General features: G+C 38.8%; 1 protein-coding gene across 2 annotated transcripts in view; it reads left to right on the top strand.

The window, feature by feature from the left end:
• The window catches only part of LCP1 (lymphocyte cytosolic protein 1), a 55,624-nt gene extending 35,750 nt beyond the window's left edge, over nucleotides 1–19,874 (top strand). For both annotated transcript variants that reach the window (XM_079136129.1, XM_079136130.1), the window contains 8 exons: nucleotides 824–919; nucleotides 2,225–2,420; nucleotides 4,454–4,532; nucleotides 5,062–5,176; nucleotides 6,076–6,209; nucleotides 12,220–12,343; nucleotides 15,621–15,745; nucleotides 18,073–19,874. In XM_079136129.1, coding sequence (XP_078992255.1) covers nucleotides 824–919; nucleotides 2,225–2,420; nucleotides 4,454–4,532; nucleotides 5,062–5,176; nucleotides 6,076–6,209; nucleotides 12,220–12,343; nucleotides 15,621–15,745; nucleotides 18,073–18,205 — 1,002 coding nt within the window. In that variant the 3' untranslated portion in view covers nucleotides 18,206–19,874. The remainder of the gene's footprint in view (nucleotides 1–823; nucleotides 920–2,224; nucleotides 2,421–4,453; nucleotides 4,533–5,061; nucleotides 5,177–6,075; nucleotides 6,210–12,219; nucleotides 12,344–15,620; nucleotides 15,746–18,072) is intronic.
• Nucleotides 19,875–22,818: the final 2,944 nt, after the last annotated feature.

The following is a 22,818-nucleotide window of genomic DNA, read 5'->3' as shown; positions in this document are numbered from 1 at the left end:
GAGCATACGTTTGCTCTGCCCAGACCCTACCCAGTTTTAAAAATGTTTAGTAGCTGACGTTCCAGTCTTTAAGAGAAATTAAGGTGCTATTAAATGATTTCCTTGCTCGGAATTCTGTATACTTTCATTGACTGAGAATAAATTTGTATTTTTAAGACTCATTCTGAGAATTCTATATCAATAATAAGCACATTCCAGAATCTAAGGAAACTTGAGAATTTATTACCTACGTCCAATCTGTTATAACTAAATTTAACCATTTTTCTAGTTTCTAGAAAAGCATTAAATGTACTTGTCATTATAATATTTCTCCTTTTACAAAAAGACTTCTTGTTAATGCTTCAACCTTCTGTCTTTGAAATCTTTATTTTTCTTTTGCTGATTGTCCATTTAAATGTATTTATAAACTCTGCTTAAACTTCTGCTTCCTTTTTCTGTCACCTTTTTTTTTAATTAAACCTTAGCTGACTGACTTCTACAGCAATATAAAGGTATATATATTTTCCTGTATACAATTTAATACATGTTAATAAGTTGTTTTCCTCCCCTAAGGATGACAGAAAAATATCTGCTCCTTTGGGTTGCCTTTTATGTGTGTCCTGTATTTTTAATTGTGAAACTCCTTTAAAAAGGAAAGCAAATGCAAATATGCAACCAAATAAAATATTCAAATGAGCAAATGTTTCTAACTTTGGTAATTAAGTGACATTCTTGAATGACAGTGGAATTAGAAATAAAATGTTTGCTTTGGGGAAATTATGGTTGGGCTAAGTATGTAATTAGCTGTGTTGTTTTGATATCTTAATTTCTTAATTTTTCACAGGATTCAAAAGCTTATTACCACCTGCTTGAGCAGGTGGCTCCAAAAGGAGATGAAGAAGGTGTCCCTGCTGTTGTTATTGACATGTCAGGATTAAGGGTAAGACAATAGACATTTGGTTACTCCATTGCTCTCTGCATGACCCCTTCTCTGGAGTCCTGCTTAAACCCCTATTAAACTACTAAAAACTGTCAACAGTGTTCAATAATAATTGTGGAAAACTGAGTCTAGAAATAAATCATTAAAGAAAGAAACAAATGTTAATGAAATGCTGGACTCCTTAATGTGTCCTTTATTCCACAGACTCTAAATACCAATACAGTTGTGCATGTTAAAATGTTAGCTTTGTTCCCCATTTGGTTTTATTTTATTTTCAGCTGATACATCATAACCGTAAAATGTGTGAGGTACAGTGTGGTGTTTCAATGCCTGGATGACTGGGGTAATGATCAAATCATTCAGTTAGCAAGTCCTTCAGTTTCCCCAACCACTTTTAATAATACTGACCTTGAGAGGTGGCCTTGTCCATTTGTGTGCTTTGTTTAATGTCACTGGAATTAAATCTAGTGAATTAATATCAAAGTCAACTCATTCCTGAATGAGAAATAAAGTGAAAGCAAATGAGAAAACTCATGGAAGGTATTATGTCTACTGTTATCAACTTAAGAAATAATTCCAATGTTCTGTTTTCTGAAAATTGGTGGTTTCTTAAGAGTTTATGAACCATAGACCATATTTCAATAAAAGTTTAGCCTTGTTATAAGACTGCTTACAAATGACTAGATTCTCTACAGTTATTTGGGCATGTGAAATTAGTGGTTCTCCATCTGCAAAAGCCAAACTGATGTTCTAGATTTTACAGTGACAATATGCAATTCAGTTTAATTAACTGATATTTATTTTTGTTTGAGTTGCAAGTGTACCAACTCAGTGTGGGAAATAAGGGATGTTCTTATTGACAGTTGTAAATATCTGTTATGAATTAGAAATAGGAATACAAATTATGACTTAATAAACTTTATAAGTAGACAAAAACTCAAGAAGTCTGTGCAAGAATGTAATGAAAAGGAAGCTTGATGGCTTAACATAATTAAGATCACCTTAAATAGTAAGCTTTCAGAATCCATGGAACTTCTTTAAAAACAGAGCAAACCCACCATTCATCAGAAATGTTTCTAGATAGAGCTGAGAGATCTCAGTCCCCTAATGTCTGAGATTCTTTTTACTTGTGACTCTCTGATTTGGGTGCAGGTGCGTGTAAGTAATAATGTGCTGTTGCTCTGGATCTGGTGGAGATACATTAAGGATTTTCAGTGGGATTGCCATTTCTTTTTCACCTTGTACACATCTACAGCATGCATGGGGAGCTTTGACCCAGCCTTGAGATGTCCCTTTTCATTGCAGGAGAAGGATGACATCCAGAGGGCGGAATGCATGTTGCAGCAAGCAGAGAGGCTAGGCTGCCGGCAGTTTGTCACAGCCACAGATGTTGTTCGAGGGAACCCCAAGTTGAACTTGGCTTTCATTGCCAACCTCTTTAACAGATACCCTGCCTTGCACAAACCAGAGAACCAGGACATCGACTGGGGGGCTCTCGAAGGTGACTGTAAACCAGTTGCTTAAGATGTTTGGGAAAATGTTCACAAATCTAATGCAATGGCAACTCAGAATCACCTCCCAAGAAAATACAAACCCCTCACACTTGCAAGCAGCACACCAGTTCTCTGACTACACCAAGGAGAATGAATTCATCACGATGACAGCCAGGCAGGAATAATCAAATATGATCATATCACATCCATCATACCCAGGTTTCATCCATTATCAGAATTAAGTGTTTCAGGGAAGACAGTGCATTTAACTATTGGATGAAATCAATCCTGAGCTCCAGAAATCTAATTTATGTTCTTAATTGACTATGTTAATTCCTAGAGGCAAGAAATGTAAAAATGATATTTAATTTATATCAGGATAAGCTTTCTCAGATTTTAATTTTATTTTGTTTCTTTTATTTGGATTATTAGTGGCACAGAAAAGTATTTTGAGGCAGAATCCTGACAGCTGTATCTTGCAGGTTCATGCCCTAAGATTGGACAAAGAGCACACAGTTTTAGTCAACTTCTATCAGCTAAAAATGCCAGAGATGTTCACTTATCCATATTTTTTTCATCATGATGTTGAAACAAAAAAATAAAAGTCAAAATTAATATTAGATGAATGTCACCAAAGCAAGGCAATACAGATTTACAATACTGGTCAATCCTTTTCCACGGTGTGTTACTCTGGCTGGAAAGAGTCCATATCCAACACTACTGCGTTTGCATCATTTGATAACCCGTGGTCAGGAGTCTACTCGTTTCTTGATCCTTAGTCTAAATATCAAGCCCACCAATCACTCATTTCCAGCTGCCTCTAGGATATCACTGTCTGGGTCCCTCACTATCTTTTGACATGAATCATATACAAAACAGAACTAATCCCTTCTCCTGTGCCCATCCCCATTGCCTTTCCACCCCACCTCCCGTCCCATATGTTCCCATCTTTACAGATTCTCCATTTCCATTAGTCATATCACTTGTTTTTCATTAGTCTCTGAAGCTGAAGACCTTGGGTTCTACTATGATATCTTTATCTCCTTCATCACTAAATCTATTAAATCAACAAATACCAATAATTCTTCATTCAGAATGCCTTCTAGATTGTTATTTTTCCTTTCTCCTCTTCTGGACTCATATTACCTCATACACCAATTATTTTAATAGGACTTTGATGAATTCATCCATTCATCAAACACTTGAATATGCCTCCATAAGCTAGCGCCAAACACTGTTCCCTCTGCATGTTTAATTTAAATGCATATCACCTCTTAGTAATTCCACACACTGCTGCCAGGCACAATCCAATACAGCTTTCATTATATCTCTGCCTCACATAAGAATGTATTATAGTAATTTAAAAAAGAGCCCATAATGACTGACATTGTCTAATATATCAACCCAAATCTGCTGCCTGGCAGTCAGAGATCTCCAGTTCTGGTTCCAGCGTCTAGACAGCCTTGTCACTGTGTGCTGTACTGCACAGATTCCCAACAAATCACGTCCTGATGTTCTCAACAGAGACCTTGTCTATTGCTCCTTTTGTGTTCATATTTACACTCTGATTCCTATTCCCACCTCTCACCATTCTCCCAAATTCTCTGCTCTTAACTCATTAACTCTTACTAGCCCAGAAAGTAAAACTCCAATTCCACCCCTCTGAATTTAGCCCATGCTATTTTTTTCTCCATCTCAACCCATATAGTCAAAACACCTGCCCCCTGTGTGAGTTCTCTAGCTTGTATGATCTGTTTGGTGGCAAAGAGTCTTGTTTTTCCTGCAAGAATGTCAAGTCTTTGTGGGACAACTCAGAATAGTTAGCCTACACAGAATCTTGCACACCACTAATAGATGCTGTGGAAATACTCATTGAATTGAAATAGGGGGGAAATGAATACAGAATAGCAACCCCCATCCAAATCCTAGGGTCTTTTTTATTTTTTATTCTACCTTCAGTTTTTATTGCAGCCTCTTTGGTTAAACTTACATAATAAAAGTGGCTGAGGGACATAAAGATAACCAGTCTTCACTAATCTAGGTGAGACGAGGGAAGAGCGGACATTTAGAAACTGGATGAACTCCCTGGGCGTTAACCCTCGTGTCAATCATTTATACAGGTAAGAACATTTGGGAACTCATCCCTAATGTGAGACGGAGAAACTGCATGTACCTGGATAAAGTGGGTGGGGAGTGCCACAGTGAGCTGCAGATGTTAGATGTTCAGCTAAAAAGCTCATCTCCATGTACCAACCTTGCTGTGTGTTTAGTAGAAAAATCACATCTCAGCAAGACAAATTGACTGTGTGTAGAAGCCCATGTTCTTTTGTCACAATGAGGCAAAGCAATGAGTGCTAGGTTTGATGTTAAGAGTCTCCTATGCTGTTCAGGAAGTCCTGCTTGTCTTCCTGGAGGTAACTTATGTCTGCTGAAGGGGCACAGCTGGTCACACCTGGGGACAGTAATTCCCCAGTTTCTCTGAGTCACAGTGTTTTTACCTCTACAGATGGAATTACTCTTACCTGTTTAGTAAGGTGATGGTAAATGTTCCTGGAGATAAGATAGAAAGAAGTGCCTGGCCCAGTGTAGGCCCTACATACAATGTTGGAAATCTAAGAATTCTCCCTCTTCTGTGTTTGTTTTATTCAGTGACTTATCAGATGCCCTGGTCATCTTCCAGCTCTATGAAAAGATTAAAGTCCCTGTTGACTGGAACAGAGTAAACAAACCACCATACCCCAAACTGGGGGGAAACATGAAGAAGGTAAACAATGACCGTTCTGATACTACCGTAGGCAGGTGAAGTCGTAAGTCTGCAAGAGCTCTTTGTGAATACTTTATCAGGATGCCAAGCTTAGATAAGTAATATTATCCAGGGATTAAATTATACTACAGCAATCAGAAATCTGAATCGTTTTATTAAAGTGAGTCCATTATTTCAGTCGATGACTTATTTATAATTCTGTGTTGGATGTCTTTAAACATTACCATGTAAAAATTCTAATTAAGATAATAATTCTAATTAAGATAATTAGAGCAAGCAGAGCCACAGGGTTTATTTCCCCAGCAGGATCCTCATTCTAATTTTCTAAAGAACTGGAGCTTTGTACTGACAGCTTGACTAGTACAAATAGTTTGTCTACTGTCAACACAGTGGGGACATTATTTTGTAACAACAGGGTTGGCGGAACCATTTCTTTCCATTTCTTCTCTTGGTGACTCTTAATGATCCATGAGTAGCTAAAGGAACATTGGCCCTATAGGTCTTTCTGCTATACGAACACAGAATGGAGAATCCAGATTTTCCAGTCTGAATTCACCTACTGTAGAAATATTATGTATGGACAGGTAACTGAGGATGGCTCTCTGTTTATATGGTGAAATAGAGCTACAAAATGTTCATAAAAATGAATTTATTTTAGTTTTGCATTCCAAAGTATACTGAATATTTTTGTTGGAGATGAAGCATTTCTAAATAAGGAGAGACGGAAACTTCTTTAATTCCTTTAGAATCCTAGACTTTCAGAACCACTTGTGATTTGAGAAATCATTGAGTCTGATCTTATTTATTTCATTTTTGTGTCTTTTCTTTTGTTATTTTATCTGGTGCTCATCAGAATCAAGGTGATGATATTAAATATCTTCCTCCTTGCTCTTCAACAGCTTGAGAATTGTAATTATGCAGTGGAATTGGGGAAGAATCAAGCTAAGTTTTCCCTGGTTGGCATTGGTGGACAAGATCTTAATGAAGGAAACCGGACTCTAACACTGGCCTTGGTTTGGCAGCTAATGAGAAGGTAATATGACTAATGAGAATAACTTTTTATTGAATGGATTATATACCTGGAAATATACTAAGACATTTTTAGGAATGTTATTTAATTCAGTAAAACTATGTTGTAAGCTAAGCATAATAACCAATCAAGTACTTTTTATTTTCCTGAGATTTTTTCTTTCTTCATTTCAATCAGTTGTTTCCAATACTGTAAAAATCTGTTATTAGGTTCATAAACATTTGAAATTGTTGTTTTGTCTTAGTGAGTCATACCTTTGTCATTATAGAGTGACCCTTTTTTTGCCTAGTGAAATGCTTTTCTCTGAAATTTACTTTTTCTGGTATTAATATAACTACTACTGCTTTCTCTTGATTAGTTGTTAGCATGGTATATCTTTGTCAATCCTTTTACTTTTAACTGGTTTGTGTAAATAACAATTACCCTGGAAGGGGATTTAAAAACAAGTAGAAAATTAGTGTATTTATCTATGCATTTACTATTTCTTGTGTTCTTCCTTCCATTGTGTAGATCCAGATTTCTACCTAGTATATTTTCCTTCTATTTGAAATTTTTCTAATAGCACTGATGTGCTGATGATAAATTTTTTCCAACTTCTACATGTGAGAAACAGTCTCCATTTCACTTTTATTTTTCAAAGATTTTCTCTGAATGTAGAATCTAGGTTGACAGTATTTTCTTCTCTCCCCCTCCCCTTTTAGCACTTCTAAATAGTCTTCACTGTCTTCTTGCCTGCATTGTTTCCAACAACAACAACAAAAAGAAATCTCTTGTCATTCTCATCTTTGTTTCTCTGTGTGTAGTATATCTTTTCTTCACTGGCAGCTTTTAAGATTTCTCCTTTTATTAGTTTTAAACCATTTATTTATGATGTGCAATGTCCTTTCTTGTGCTTGCAGTTTAGTAAGTTTATTTGATCTGTGGGCTTAAACTTTCCATCAAATTTTGAAAATTTTGACTTTAATTTGTTGAAATATGTCTTCTATATTCAGTGACCCTGTTTGGGGGAACTCCCAAGTTCATGTATATATTTACTTATTTGAAGTCATCCCTGAACTTACTGATATGCTCTTCAATTATTTCCTTCATGTTTAATTTTTTCATTGTAGCTAGTATGTATTCCTTTGTCTTCAAATTCAGTAATCAATCTCTCTCTCCCTCCCCAGCATTATTTCATATGCTTTTCATTGAGTATTAAGAGTTTAAGTCTGGTCCTTCTTATTCCATCATGACCAGAAGCACAAATCACTCTAATAGAGAACATGGAAATTCTCTGCTAAAGTGTATCTCTGTGAAATTTCTTTAATAGAGATATTCTATAAGAGAAAACTTTGGATACTTTTTTCAGCTGAATATAAACTTGATTAATGTGAGAACTATATGGGAACCCTCATTAAATATAAAAATAGAATAAGATATATAAGTAGAAACTAGATTATAAGAAAAAAACACCTTTTCGGTACAAAATCATGAATCTGGGAAGAAGCTTAGATCATTGTGTCAGTATGAAATACTTTATTTTTAAATGCTTTGCTCTTTCCTGCTACAGTGATAGCTCTGGCCAGGCACAATCTTACATCCTTCTACTAGAACCTATGTTAACATGACTTGATTTATTTTTCTACCTGGAAGGAAGCCCTAGCAGCCATGGGTCAGATCACCTTCTGTCTAACAAGGTCATGGCAAAGACAAGATTTGTCATGTCCTTAAGTCACTTCAGCTTTAGTTCCACTGTCCACAGATCCTAATGTTCATAAACGGTTCTCAATGTAACAGTGCCATCATTTCTAGATGATGTAGAATAATCAGCAGTGATCATAACAGGTCTACTACCTGGTTCACATTTGATTTACCAAATATAGGACTCTGCTACCCATTTCAAAACTGGGGTCTCTTTAACAATGAAAGGCAAATGTTGTTAGGAATCCCTAGCACAGAAAACTCCAGAGTTAAAGAAACTTCAACTGTATCTTCTATTTTACTGAGTATTTCTAGACCGTTGCTGAAAATTACACAGGGTCTTTCTCACCAGGATATGTCCAGAAACTATTTCTAAACTAGCTTTATTGTCTTTCACACGTGTTTTTAATTTTTAACAAAATAATTTTGGATACTGATTGCTTTAAGCACCTAAGTAAGTCTTTTCAGTTGTAACATTTAAATTCACTCAGGGGTTGTAATACAAAATAATCATTAATATAGTCTTTTTAATGATAAACTCTATTCTGTTTTAATTTTCATACCATTCTGAAAACCACTCTGTAATATGATCTTTATTCTGAAAGTTTTATTAAAATGTGGCCCAAAGTCCTATTGTAGGGCTCATATACATATACGATAAGGTCTATTCTGCTGCCATACCCTTCACCTGGTTAAAAAGCCATATTTCTCATGAATGTTTACTACATAAGAATTGTGCACGTAAGAAAGTGGACCAAGAAGTTCATTCTTGTTGCAGGAAAAGAGCAATTGGCAATTTTGTAAATGGAATCAGAAAGGATTATTTTTTTCTTTTCTTGTTTTGTTTCTCTGCATGCCACATATTAACAGATCTGTTAAATTTACATCCAGTTCTAGCTGAAATTTATTTCATTGGATTGCACAGATGTGCTAATTTGTTCATTTATTTGGGCAACAAACGGCATGTCATTTCTTCTTCCTAAGAATAAATGAGGGAGATATGCTTCAGCCTCCCTTTTCCCTTCGGAAGCACAGAGGCTGTTCTCAGATTGGACAGCTGGCAAATGGTGTGTGTATAAATTTGGAAACAAAAGCCTGTAACGGGCCACCGGCAGATGGCCATGATGGTAGACCCAAGTGGATGAGCGAACTCCCCACCAACAGGCTGTGTGGGGCGAAGTCAGAATAGGTCCTTGACAAACAAAACACGAGCTTGTCCATGTTAGATAAATAAAACAAATGTTGGAAGGCAGGAAATCGAGCAAGTAATAATCACACCCTCCCTGGACCCTCACATTCACACCTCATCAATCCTCTTTTGTTGAATGAAGAAGTGGCCGGAGCTGGGCTCATAATGCGGGTTCATTTTGATGAAAGGCTTTTCAGCACAGCACATTTTGCAAGCTCCGGTACTACTGAGATCTTGTCTGTGGGGTTCCATCTAATAGCACAGTTGCCCCCAAACACATTTGATAATAAAGGGCAATTATCTCGCAAGGAAAAATCTAGGTAGACCCAGGCCAAATTCATTTCATCTTACGTTTCGATTATGTGTTTAGATGAGTAATGGCTTAGTGGATGATCTGAGGTTGAGGCTACAGCCTAATTTTATGCTTTCTTCCCTTTGTTTTGACCATTATACTTACAAGAGGGTGTTTGACTCCATTTTAAACCCCTGCATTTCACTTGGGGTGGCAAAGACTGCTTGTGGTCACCAGAACCCTGTACCACCTTGAAGGTCTATTTTTAAACCCAAAACAAAGTAAGTGGCCTCCACGATATTCTGCACCTCAACAAGGGCCCCTGTTCCTTGGTGGCTTTTTATTTTCACGTATAGACTTTTGTATAAAGGTGGGCTTCCCTTCAGTACCATTTAGTTCCCAAGCTCAAGAGATGTGTGGGAAGCTCAGCTCCTGTTTCCCTGAGTGTGTCAGCAGAGCAGGGCTGAAACTCCAGATGAGGGGAAAGAGAATTAAGTCCTGAATAAGGGAAACTGCTAGAATATTACATTTAGTTTGTTCCGCCAGGTTCGATGTAGAGAAAACCTAATGAAGCAAGCACCGACCTGCTGTTTCTTATTGAGAAGTTCATTGGGCAGAAATTTTTAATTGTTACGCTAAATGCTGATAACGTGATACATATGCTAGCTATCAGGAAACAAGAGGACAGTTATGCCACAAAACTTACTCTTTATGAACAGACCAAAGGTAATGTTGTTTTCATTTTTTGGTCCTGGAGATTCAACTAAGGGCTTTGCACATACTAGGCAAATACTAGTAGCATTGAGCTACTTCTCCCACTGAGTTACTAATCCCACCCTTTTAATTTTTTCTTTTGAGACAAGGTCTCACTAAGTTGCTTAGACTAGACTTGAACTTGTGATCCTCCTGCTTCAGCCTCCCAAGTAGCTGGGTTTATAGGTGTGTGCCACAGCACCCAGGAGGCAAGATCTTTTTCAAACTAGGAATATTTCGAAAGTATGCCTGAGGAGCTGGGGAGATAGCTCAGTCGGTAGAGTGCTTGCCTTGTAAGCACAAGACTCTGGGTTTGATCCCCAGCACCGCAAAAAAAAAAAAAAAAAAAAAAAAGAAAGAAAAGAAAGTATGCCTGGGACTTATGTCCTATGTACTCATGATTCCTTAGCATTTTGGCCTCATCTCTGAGCCCAAACTAAACATTTCTTATCTTTATTTTCTCCTTGCTCTTCCACAAGAAGAGCAGGAAAAAGTCATTCTATTTATTTCATCCGCCACTTCTTGCTTCTGTTTATTAGATGCCCAGGGCACTCTGCTGTCCCCTGAAAACAACATGGGATGCAGAGAACATGGACCTGTCCAAGGGGACATGCTGGACATTATCTCCATAAAAAGTTCTAAGAAACAGGCTTAAAGCAAGGGTTATAATAATAATTAGTACACTTTATGGGTTGCAAAAGCGATGCTTGAGCTAAGCTGAGAATGTTTCAAAGGATTAGAAATTCACTCTGGTAAAGGGCATCACAGGCAGCCAGTATAGCTGAATCCAGGAAGCAGGAAGCAGGATGATGCCTGGTGTGGTCAGGTATCTGCTGATAGTTCTGTCCAGTTGAAATGAAAGAGAGAGAGAGAAGGAGAGCTGGGGGTGAGTGAGGAAGAGAGGAGGGAAGAAGGAAATCATAGATGTGTTGAAAAAGGAGAGCAAACTACTTGTGAACAGCCTTGTGTGCCACACTAAGAAGTTTGACAAAGGACATGAGGCAGTACTTCAGAAGGGAAATTCTAACAAAAACACAATGCGGAGGAAATCGTCAATTTGGGGGAGACTTGGGAGGCGTCACGGAGGGGATGTAAGTTCCATTTTGGTAAAGGTGATTTTTTTGATAAAGAAAAGTTGCCGAGGTCACTTTCTTCCACGCCTACAAGGATGGAAGTTGCTTTAACCCAGAGGAAGCAGGACATTGCTCTTCTTCTGGGGGTCAAAGATAAAATAAAAATCCATGTATAAAATCATGGGGAAATTGTACTTTGTATCAAAGCAGTAACTGGAGGGAGGACGCAGTGCATTATGCAAAATCCCAAGGTACCCAAGTGGTAGGTGTCCTCATTTAGGCGCCTCCAGGGAAGACTCATCACAAGCTTCCTGGGTTTCAACTTGAGGACAGTAAGTCACCCAGCCCTGAAGTCTTTCATGAGTAATTTGACCCCCTCTCCTGCAAACCTGCACTATGGGGTCAGCAAACCTGCCCCTTGCTCAACTGCTGGATTTTCTTACTTTTCCCAAAGGAGTAGCTTTAGGAATTCTTCTCTCTCCATGGAATGGTTAAAAGCTTAAAGCATCTTCTTAATAAGTAGTGCCTTAATAAATGTCTCCCCTAAAAGAACACCAGTTCTAAAAAACAGTATGTAGCTAAAGCAACTCTTACCTTTGGGCTGGAGGTTGCCTTCTGTTAGTGTGTAGCTAACATTTCTATTTATGTGGTGTAAGAAATTCTTTTGTCTTTTTCTTCTATTTCATTGCCTACAGGGAGTTTTCTAACACTGAGTTGTTTCTTCCACACCTCACTGACTGGAAGTCTTCACTTCATTTTTCTTCCTTCACATTTCTTCTCTGATTGTTCTTCCTGCCCCGAGCAACAGGCAGTATTTAGAGGGAGGTATTTCCTTTGTATTTCATTGTAACAACCATGCATTTATATTTTAAATTATTCTAAAAGGAGCTAATGTCATTTACATACTTTTTTCCCTACAAGGGAATGGTATTCAGAGGATCTTCTATGATATACCTAAGAAGAGGATTTCACCCTGTTCAATTCTTTAGCAACTTCTCTCCAGAAATTATTCTTGATTTTATTCAGGTACACACTGAATATCCTTGAAGAAATCGGTGGTGGGCAGAAGGTCAATGATGACATTATTATCAACTGGGTGAATGAAACACTGAAGGAAGCAGAGAAAAGTTCATCCATCTCTAGTTTCAAGGTAAAATTCTAGACTTCTATTAGAGGCCACCTGAGCCCTGTGCTTATCTTTATTGTTTTCACTGTATATTAAATGACCTTCAATGTTAGAGGTTTGAGGCTTCCCCTCCCATTCTACTTTTTCTTAAATGACCCATTATTGTTTTAATGTTCATCGTCTATTGCACTGACAAATTCCTCCTCACTTTCTCCCATGGTAATTAATTTTAAAAAGCAGTCATTTTTCACACATCATTTTAGATCTTGTTCTTTCAAGGTAACATAAAGTATGATAATAATTTTTTTAAATGTGCCTACTTCCATGGCATACTTCCATGATACAGATTTTTAACATTATACTGATGAAATATAAAATGCTAAAAGATCTCCCGTGTGATTTTTTTAAAAAAGTGTATTTATATCCAAATTCAATTTTTATTATGATGGCATTATATTTTATTAAATTTCTTAACTCATGATGCCTACATTAGCAGGGTTGTTCCCCAAGGGACCTGCTCACTTGATTCATATTAACTACATTCTTCTAGTTTAAAGGTCAGGATTGAGGGGAGGGAGCCTTTCAGAATTGTGTTGACAAGGGTCTGTGAGGTAGTTCATTTATGATATCAATTCTCTACTTCAAAATAAAAAAAAAAAAAATGGAAGTCTCTTCTCACTGGGAAGAGTAGAGAGAGATCTGGGTAGGGCTGTCCCAGGAGCATCCACCTGCTCTGAGCTCATCACAGATAAGAGCCACCCTGCCCCACCTCAAGCTCCCTGCTCAGTCTGGATCACTGAGCAGAGCTAGGGGTGGAGGCTGGGCACCAAAGTGAGCAGATCCTTCAAGAGAGAGATTTGGAAAGGGGAAAAACAGAGTCAAAGACATGCAGGAAGCTCTGTTCATCAGTTCATCTTCACATGCATTATCAAGTCAGCATTTACTGTTCTCATTTTATGGGTGAGGAAACTGAAACTCAGGTGAATTTCCAAGATCAGAACAAAGAACTGGAAGTGATGATCCTCATTGAGGCAAAATCACCTTTTACCTGTGGGGCGAGGTCTAGGACAGAGCATAACCACAGGTCCCTGAGCCTGAGTGACCAATCATGGAGGCAGAGGTGCTTCTCCTTGTAAAATACTCGTCATTCCAGCCTGTTAATTACACCATGGCTTCTGGGGTGTTCCTGTCGGGGCGTGGAAGTGATTGGGCTCACTCTTAGGACTGTTTGGTAATTTTTTGTTTCTTATGACCTTCTGGTCTAATTTTCTTCTGTCTTCTCACTGAGTCATTGCAGAACTGATTAGGTTAAAGGGCCACACAATGTACCAAAAGGAAATGCTAAAGTAGCCCCACATTCCTTTTAAGTGAAACCCTTAAGAAAATACCCAACCTACTTTTTTTCTTCTTCTCAGTACTGGGGATTTAACTCAGGGGCAATCTATCACTGAGATATAACCCCAGTCCTTTTTATTTTTTATCTTGAGACAAGGTTTTACTAAGTTGCTGAGGCTGGCTTCAAGCTTGCAATCCTCCTGCCTCGGGCTCCCGAGCTGCTGGGATTACAGGCGAGTGCCACCGTACCCAGCCCCAACCCACTTTTGATTAACCACTGTGGAAATAATCCCAGTCCCTCATCATCTACCTCTGCTACCAGTCGCAGCCATTACTCTGCAGATTGGCACCTCACAGGATGGTGAACAGAAAGCAGGAAGAAGGAGACACTCAAAATCTTTCCATTTTGCTTTCTTTTGTGCTTCTTCACTGAAAGGTTCTGGGAGATAGAGGCCAAGGCTGATGATGGATACTAGATTATGATTCTATCTTGACTTAAATTCTGCAATGGTTCTTTTATTACCCATGCACATGTAAAACTGGGTTCATTATAGTTATTAAGAAATGTTATTCTACCTATACATACAGGCCAACGCTAGAGAACTAGCATCTTGCAGGGTCCTGTGTTTGGCTTATACTTAGAAATTATTTGGCTTCAGCCCCTTAAAGTAAGAGGTATTTGGCCTTCATCGTGCTTGGATGGTGACATGCAGCTGCACTCACAGGTTCCCCTGTCTGTGGGTCCCTATTAGAGAACTCTGTGTGTTCACATCTGAGGTCCATTCACAGATTTAGGTACAAACATCAAAATGTTTACAAATGCCAAAGAGCCCAAACTTTTAATTAGAATTTTAAGTTTGATTCCCAACTCTACTACTTCCCAGCAAGTCACTTGGCCTCAGAAATTCCTCTACTTATTTGTCAATTAAGAGGGGAGACTGGAGATGTAGCTCAGTTAGTAGAGCATGTGCTTAGCATGTGTGAGGCCCCAGATTCCATCCCCAAGACCCACCCCTGAAGAAAAGCCAAAAAGATAAAATATAGATATTAAACCTTCTTACCATAAAAATGATAACCCTGTGATGTATATTGTCATGCATTTATTAGCTAAAGTTTAATCATTCCACAATGCACCTATACTTCTAAACATGGTGTACATAATAAATTTTGTGTGTCAATTTAAAAAAATAAATGATAAAGGAAAGCAGGAGGGAGGGATAGGATAATATGAAGAATGGATCAAATATAAATTAATACACAAGTGAAAGGAAATCAAGGAGTGTAGATGAAGGAGAGGGAGACAGGAGACAAAAGGGGGGGGCGGAGTTTGAGCCAAACAAACAAACAAAATAACCAGACTAGATGCCTCCATCCTTAAAAGACCCTGGTGACAATTAGTAAGTGAAAAGACACCAACAGATATTAGTCACCATCATTGCTGTTGCTGTCTCCTTGGCAACCACAGTTCCTTTTCCCTGAGGTCTCCAGGAAAGGAGCCTCCACTGGCACCCCCGTCCATCTTCACCCTCACCAGGGTTCTTGCCACTCATCTGAGGTGTCCCTCCACATGAAGCAGGGTTTTCTGACATCTTTCGTGTCTTCTTTCGGATGGTTTCTTTTTTAAGAATCATTCCTTCCTCCGCTGAACTACTGTACAAGCAGTAGTTCAGAGACACGTTTCCACCTTGGCGTTCCTCTCTGCTCTGCTAGCTTCCTTCCATTCCTCATTTGAGAATGACTCCTGCAGTTGGTAGGCAGTGGGTTTTCTGGGAAGTTACCGATGTCTCTGCAGAAGCTACGGTGGATGTGAAACATGGTGTGAAATGCTGTGGTGGGGGTCTCCCAGAACAGACCAGGCTGTATGTAGTTCATATTTAAGAAGGAACCACTCACTTCCCTTGATCCAAATGGAAATCACTCTGGTATGTAAGGATTTTGATAAAACCCTCCCTTTCTCTCTATGTAGGACCCGAAGATTAGTACAAGTCTTCCCGTTCTGGATCTCATCGATGCCATTCAACCAGGTTCCATTAACTATGACCTCCTGAAAACAGAAAACCTGAATGATGAAGAGAAACTCAACAATGCAAAGTACGTAACTAACCTGAGATCAGGAGGGAAGGACCCAAGGGGCAGCTAGAGAGTTGTAAAATTTAAGGCTTGTGCTTCTGTGCAAGTACTTTGTACTATTCATGTTTTTTCTTCTCATGATTTATTTTCATCTCATCGTTATTATTTTAGATGTGGTGCAATAGCAGTTTAAGACTCACCATGTTAAAATGGGAGCAAAACAAAAAACAATTTCTTGAACTTAAGAAGCAAGTCTAAACCAAGTTTCTAATTTTAATCTATAGCAGATTTCCAAAATAAAGTCCATGCTTTGCAAGCTCCAAATACAAACATCCCATTCACCAATATCCATGGATATGAGTAGGCAGGGGTCAAGTTTAAGACCAGAGACTTCACCAGCTGAAGAACAGCTTCCATGTACTTTACCATTCAGGCCACCTGCCAAATGATTCCTCTAGAATGAGAGTCAGCAGACTACAGTCTCTGAGCCAGATGTGAACTGATGTCTGCATTACTAAATAAAGTTTTATTGGAACACAGTCCATTTGTTTATATATTGTCTATAACTGCCTCTCTGCTATACTGGCAGGCTAGAATAAGTTGCCTCAGAGCCTACAACTCTGCACTGTCTGCTCTAGAGAGCTGCCTTTCTCAAAGCAGGTCATATTAGTTTCCCAGAGCTGTCAAGACAAAGTACCACACAAACTGTGTGGTTTAAAACAACAGAAGTTCATTCTTTCACAGGTATAGAAACTAGAATCTAAAATCAATGTGTCAGCCAGGCTGGTTCCTACCAAGGGCTCTGAGGGAGATTGCCTGTACCATGCCTCTTACTTAGCTTCTGGTGATGGCCAGCAATCCCTGGCATTCGCTGACTTGTGGTTGTATAAATCCAGCCTTTGCCTCCATCTTCTCTGTGTGTCTCTGACTTCACATGGCTGTCTGTACTCTCTGTGTGTCTGTGTCTCTTCTTATAAGGACCCTCACCATACTGGATTAGGGCCCCCCAGCATGACCTTATCTTAATTAATGACATCCACAACAATCCTATTTGCAAGTAAAGTCATAAGAGGAAGTACTGAGGTCTAGGACTTCAACCTATATTTTGGTGGGACATGGTTGAACCTGTAACACAGATCTGAAATTTGTAAGTGTCTAGAGCCCAGCATCCCTGCTCTGTAATTCTAACAGTGCCCTCTCTGTTCCCAATTGAGGAAAGTAGGTAGGGATCTGTTCTCCCAGGATGATGATGTTAAGCATAATTTAATGGAGAGAATAATAATAATCCAATTATGATTACAATAGAGCATGATGGATAGTATAAAAGATGGAGTAGGGAATACCATAGGGAGAACAGGAAAGGACCAAAGCTCTTAGAACAAATAACATCTAAACTGAGCAAGTAAGAAGGAGATACACAAATGGAGGAAATAGAATATTCTAGATAAAAGAACACATGCAAAAACTCAGAAATTAAAAAAAAATTAAAAGCTTTTGAGACTAGCTGGTCAAGGGGAATTTGATTAGGTTAAGGAGTTTGCAAAGGTCATTGAATTTTTAAACTGTGCTGAGATTCAGTGTCTGACTTCAGAGCACAAGCTCCTAAGCACTTCCTGAAAGGGCAACATGAAATCACAAGCGGAAGGAATTACACAAAATGCTCAGAATGATTGTTATTGTGGCAAGTTTGTGTGTCTTTTGAAGCTCACTTATGGATTTTTAAACTGTTTTCCCTGTCCACTTTATAATGAAAATTAATTTTATTTCATTAATAATAAATACAGAAGAAATTACTGAGAGGTGGACAAGGAAAAACAAATGGGACTATTGCTGCCTGGTGCTCTTAATTTGATCATTAAAGTAAGAATAAAGTTTTTTAGGTGAGCAGAAGGAAGTAATGGGGTTTTGGGTGGGGTGGAAAAAATATCTCTGGAGTAGCCATAGTAAGAGGTTATTAGAGAATAAATGAGGCGAATAAAAGAACTGCAAACTAGTAGCATGGTCTCATTTGAAAATGGATTATAAATAATAAAAATTATCTTTATATAACTGCAAATAAAGCAAAAATGTTCTAATGTACCTGGGATAATTTTATGTGAAAAATATAGAATATGAAACTCTGGCTATTCTAGCACTATAGTACCATACGTGCCTACATCTGTATGTGGGTGAGAATTGAAATGGGGAAAGGAATGAAAGGATTGACGTGTGAGGTGGAGGTGGCTGCCCAGGGATTCCAGAGCTGGGTTCCATCTTGAGTGTAAGACAACTGTGGCTATATCCTGAGGGGTCTTCTTCATACCTTGCTGCTCAGATTCTCTTCATTTGACCTCTTTTCTCTCTTTTAGGTATGCCATCTCTATGGCCCGAAAAATTGGAGCAAGAGTATATGCCCTCCCAGAAGACCTGGTTGAAGTGAACCCCAAGATGGTCATGACAGTGTTTGCTTGCCTCATGGGGAAGGGAATGAAGAGGGTGTAAGATCAGCGGGATGGGAAGGTGGCCCAGCACAGGGTGCTCCTGGGATGCACAAGGACCATTCAAGCCATTCCAAGTTTTCACCTTGGCAATACTGTACAAGATTCCAAACTGTGCATCTTTGTTCAGCCAAGTAGCCTCTCCTATATTTAATAACAACAAAAAAGCTTCTTTTATTTTTGCAGGACACCAATCTCTTAATTTTTCTTTTTCAATTCATGATTTTTTTTCTGCTTCGAAAATCTAGAGAAAACCAAAAGAAGTTCATTTTCCAGGAATTCTTCCTGCTTCTGCTGTTAGTCAAGAATAGAAACTGCAGTGTTATTAATTTTGACATAATCTTTCAAACCAGTTTAATGTGGCTGCCTTTTTTCCTTGTTCAACATGAGGACCTCAAAGGCAAAATATCAAGCCTGTCCCAATAGAGGCCAATTGTCTAATACGAGCCCCTTTCTGTCCCCTTCTCCTACCTTATCTCCCTGTGACTTTGCTCCACTTGTCCCCTCACTCCCAAAATGTGCCTGTTCTGTGACGCACTTCTTCCTGCCATTCTTGTCTCTGGGCCACTTGATGCATCTGACAAATCAGTCAGGCTGTTGTTCTCCCAAGAGTCTTGATAGCCTGCACAAATAAGCCTCACCATCAGAGCCTTTCCTTGGAACTGGGATCCCAAATGTCATTTGTTTTTGTTATGGACAGTAAAAAACCCTATTTCAAATGCTAGGATTTGGTCTCTGTCTAGATCCAACATCTTGTGCCCTCCAGTAGATTCCTAAGTGGCAGAAGGTTTGGATGCAAGGAAGGTGTAATAGAGAAGAAAGCCACCAGGGGACAGAGCATCTCACTAAGCATCTCACTAAGCCTCTCTCCTCCAGGGCACTCACTCGCTGCCTTTCCGTATATTCAACCCATCTTGTTGAATGGGTTGTTATTGTGGTATGGCTAAATATCTGGTCACATTTGGAAGCAATTCTGCTCAGCTTTCATTTGCTCTTAAATAGCATATCTGATTGTTGCCAAGCTATATTAGAAATGTTTACTTTAAAAAAAATTTTTTGGTACTACAAAAGCTTTTTGCCACCCCTAAGCCCCAAGGGGCAATATGTGCCAATGAATAGCACCCCTGCCCCACATGCACATACACCTAGCCAGATGTCAAGGATAAGGACCGCCTGAGTTGGTTTTTGAAGAACTAATTTATTGGACATTTAAAGAATTCCAAAAGGAAACCAGAAGAACAGTACGAATTTGAACAGCTCTAATAAATTAAGCAATTTCTATGAAAACCTACTGAAGGCTAAAGAGCAACAGAGCATTGTGAACCAACACGAGGCTCTCTCTGTCATGATGAAAGAGCTCATTAATGAAGAGTCTTCTTTAGAGGTGGAAGTAAAGGAACTTACGCCATTTTTCAAAGCAATTGAAATGCATTGCCCTGGATCCATTCCTTGGCAGTGGGCTCAGGAAGCCAATATATGGCTTCTTTCAGCTCATAACCAGTATTTTTACTGCATCTGAATGCAAAGTGGTTGGCTTTGACTTTAGTCTGAACTTCATATAGCCTTGGATGATTTTCCCCCATCTGCCTCCAGGAAGGAAGAATGTTACTGCCTTAATGGAAAATGAAGATAAAATAATGCTCAAGATATTTCCAAATAAAACGTTCCCAATATTGGGTGTCTCTAGCTATTTCATTTTGAAAGTTTAATCAAGGCACACTGTAACTCATTAATTCATTTGCTCAGCCAACATGCTGTGAGTGTCTACTACATGCGAGACACTGTGTGAGGTTTTAGGAATATGCCTATAAAGGAGGCAAGCGTTACACTCAGCTGATCAGGAACAACAGATGTTATGCAGTTAAAATGACAGGTGTGATAAGTAGTAAAGATGGGTAAGGTGAGATTTGACCTTATGGCAGGAAACTAAGAGTGTGAGGAGAAATGTTTTAGCAGAAAACTGAATAAGCTACAGTTGGTTATGTGAAGAGAGTTGAAGCATAAATTCTCAGAAGCACATTAAACCCAGTCATGAAGATCAGACTTCGGGGATGGTTCAAAATGACTTCTACAGTGAACTGAAAAGGAATGTTTAGGGTTGACTGTGCCTGGATCTCCTCTCTCTTGGCTGAGCTTCAGGGATGGAGGGATTCTGCTACAGCCAGCTCCCTCAAGGCCAGGCTGCTGAGACAGAGAAGCAAGCCTGCCATCAATGTGACATGGCCACATCTTGACCTGCAGAGGAGCCACATGGGTACACTGTGGCAAGGAAGCTGGCTTTTGTACCTAAGCTTTGTGTCTTGCCAGGAGCTTATCTTTGAGGGTGACTCTTTTCCTGGCCCGAACATTCCTGCTATTTCTCCTCTAAGGATAGGGCTACCTTCCCTAAGTTTCAGGAGGCTATAGATATTAAGTGTTATTTGGTACCAGACTGTACTAAAAGTCTCATAAATAAAAAGATTGAACAAGTACAGAGTAACATAATAAGTGCCATCAAAATAGGAGAGCAATGACTATCTTAAGAGACTAAAGGAATACAGCATGATAATTTTTCTAAATGTAAAAGCTTATTATTACCTTTAAAGATCAATTCAAAGATGGCATAAGAAACTAAAATGGCACCAAAGGGTCTGCAGTGGAAAGTAGGTCACTCTCCTGCTCCTGTGCTTTGAAACTGGTTCAACTCACTGAAGTCAACTGAATTTTTTTTTATTTTTTAAATTTTATTTGTTCTAATTAGTTGTACATGACAATAGAATGCATTTATACATTTTGATAGGTCATGCATAAATTCTTCTGATTATGCATGTTGCAGGATCACATCAGTCATGCAGTCCTACGTGCACATGAGGTAATAATGTCTGTTTCACTTTTATACCCACTGTCAAACCATTGTTTGTTTGAAATTAGCATGAGGATGGTATTCGTACCACAGAATTTATCAAACTCTTCATATAGGGTTTTTGATCCCAAAATAGTCCATCAACTGCCCAGTGCCTCTGTCCCAATCCCCCAGTTCCCGATCCCAAACGTCAACCTCTATTAACAATTTCTTTTGTATTCTCCTAGGAATATTCGGTGCATATATTACATATCAGACATGTGCCCACACACACCACCTTTTTTATTATAAACATTAGTGTATAATACACATAATTCTGCAGCTCACTTGTTTCACTTATCTTAGAGATTGTTCCCTGTATTTACCTCAACTTTTCAACAAGTGTGTAGCATTCATTTGCATGGATGTGCCAAATTCTGTTTAACCAGCAGCCTCTAAATGGATATCCGGGTTGTTTCAATCTTTTTGATGTTGCAAATAAACCCACAATGAATAATATTATACCCATTTCTTGAGCACAGAATGTTAATCTTCATTGAACAGGTACTTACCAAGTTTCTGGCCTAGCAAGAAACATGGATGGTAGTAAAACATGGATTCTTTTAAGTTTCCTCAAATTATTTTGTGAAGAATAGTAATCTGGGACAGATGCTTGAGCTGATTCCAACTCCAATTTTTATATGTAAAAAATATGTTAATCCAGCAAGAGATAATGTGCATGAATGTATGCACACACAGTTGTAATAAAAAGCAGAAGGTGATAAATGCAATTGCAAATTTTTTAATATTATGGGAGCTCAGGGGAACAAAATCAATTCTGAGTGAAGGATCAACAAATGTCTGTGTATGTACTCAGGCTTGATGAATGAGAAGTGGGCAGGAACCATGCTGTACACATGTTGATATCCCCTACAGAGCCAAGTATATTTCTAGGTTTTAAAAAAGAGCTCAGTAACAGTTTAGAAATTGATTTATATTAGTCATAAACAAATGTTTCCTGATGCCAGGAAACATTGAACAGAGAAAAGTAATTGTAGGAAAAGTGGTGCATTAGACTCACCCGGAGAGTTTTTAGAATAGACTGATTACTCTCTGCCTGGAAATCATGACATTAGAACCTGTGTGAAGCAATGCATTGGATTAGATGACCTTGTCAAGTCTCGGTCAGCCTGGTGAGTTTATCCATTTGGACATGTGCACACACACACACCCACACCCACACACATCTAGTCTGTCCCTGGCAACACAAATATGGTTCTATGGTACAGAATGTACCACGCAAAATCTTAGCCCAGCCCATCTCAGACTGAGGCTTGATGCATGAGAGACATGTCCATGAGTCCCCACCTTCTCTACAGTTATAATACCCAATGCCACTGACCTTTGTTCTTTTTCTAACCCAGCATACCGAGAGGCTTGGAGTGAAGGCCAACAGTGCTCTCTTGGTCAATTTGACATACTTCCCAGCACAACCCTGCCAGTCTAACAATCCAGAAAGCACAGTCAATGTTCAGAACAAGCATCATCCATGTTGACTGATCCTCTTGTGAAATCTCATCACTTTGACAATTTCCTAAGACAATTCCTGTAACCAGAGTTCTTAGCTGCTAAAGATGGCTCTTTACTCAGTCCTTCCTTCCTATTTCTGAAGACAGATTTTACCAATTGAGTCAGTGAATAAATGACCAAAAAAAAAAAAAAAAAAAACTTGCGTAAACTTTTTTATGTCTAAAGTCCACATATATCTAATAACCAATCTATGACAGGTGCAAAAA

The sequence above is a fragment of the Sciurus vulgaris genome (assembly GCF_902686455.1).
Source record: "Sciurus vulgaris genome assembly, chromosome: 4".
Classification (NCBI taxonomy): Eukaryota; Metazoa; Chordata; class Mammalia; order Rodentia; family Sciuridae; genus Sciurus; species Sciurus vulgaris.
Note: the sequence above shows the minus strand (reverse complement) of the source record. Positions and strands in the feature narration are given on the sequence as shown.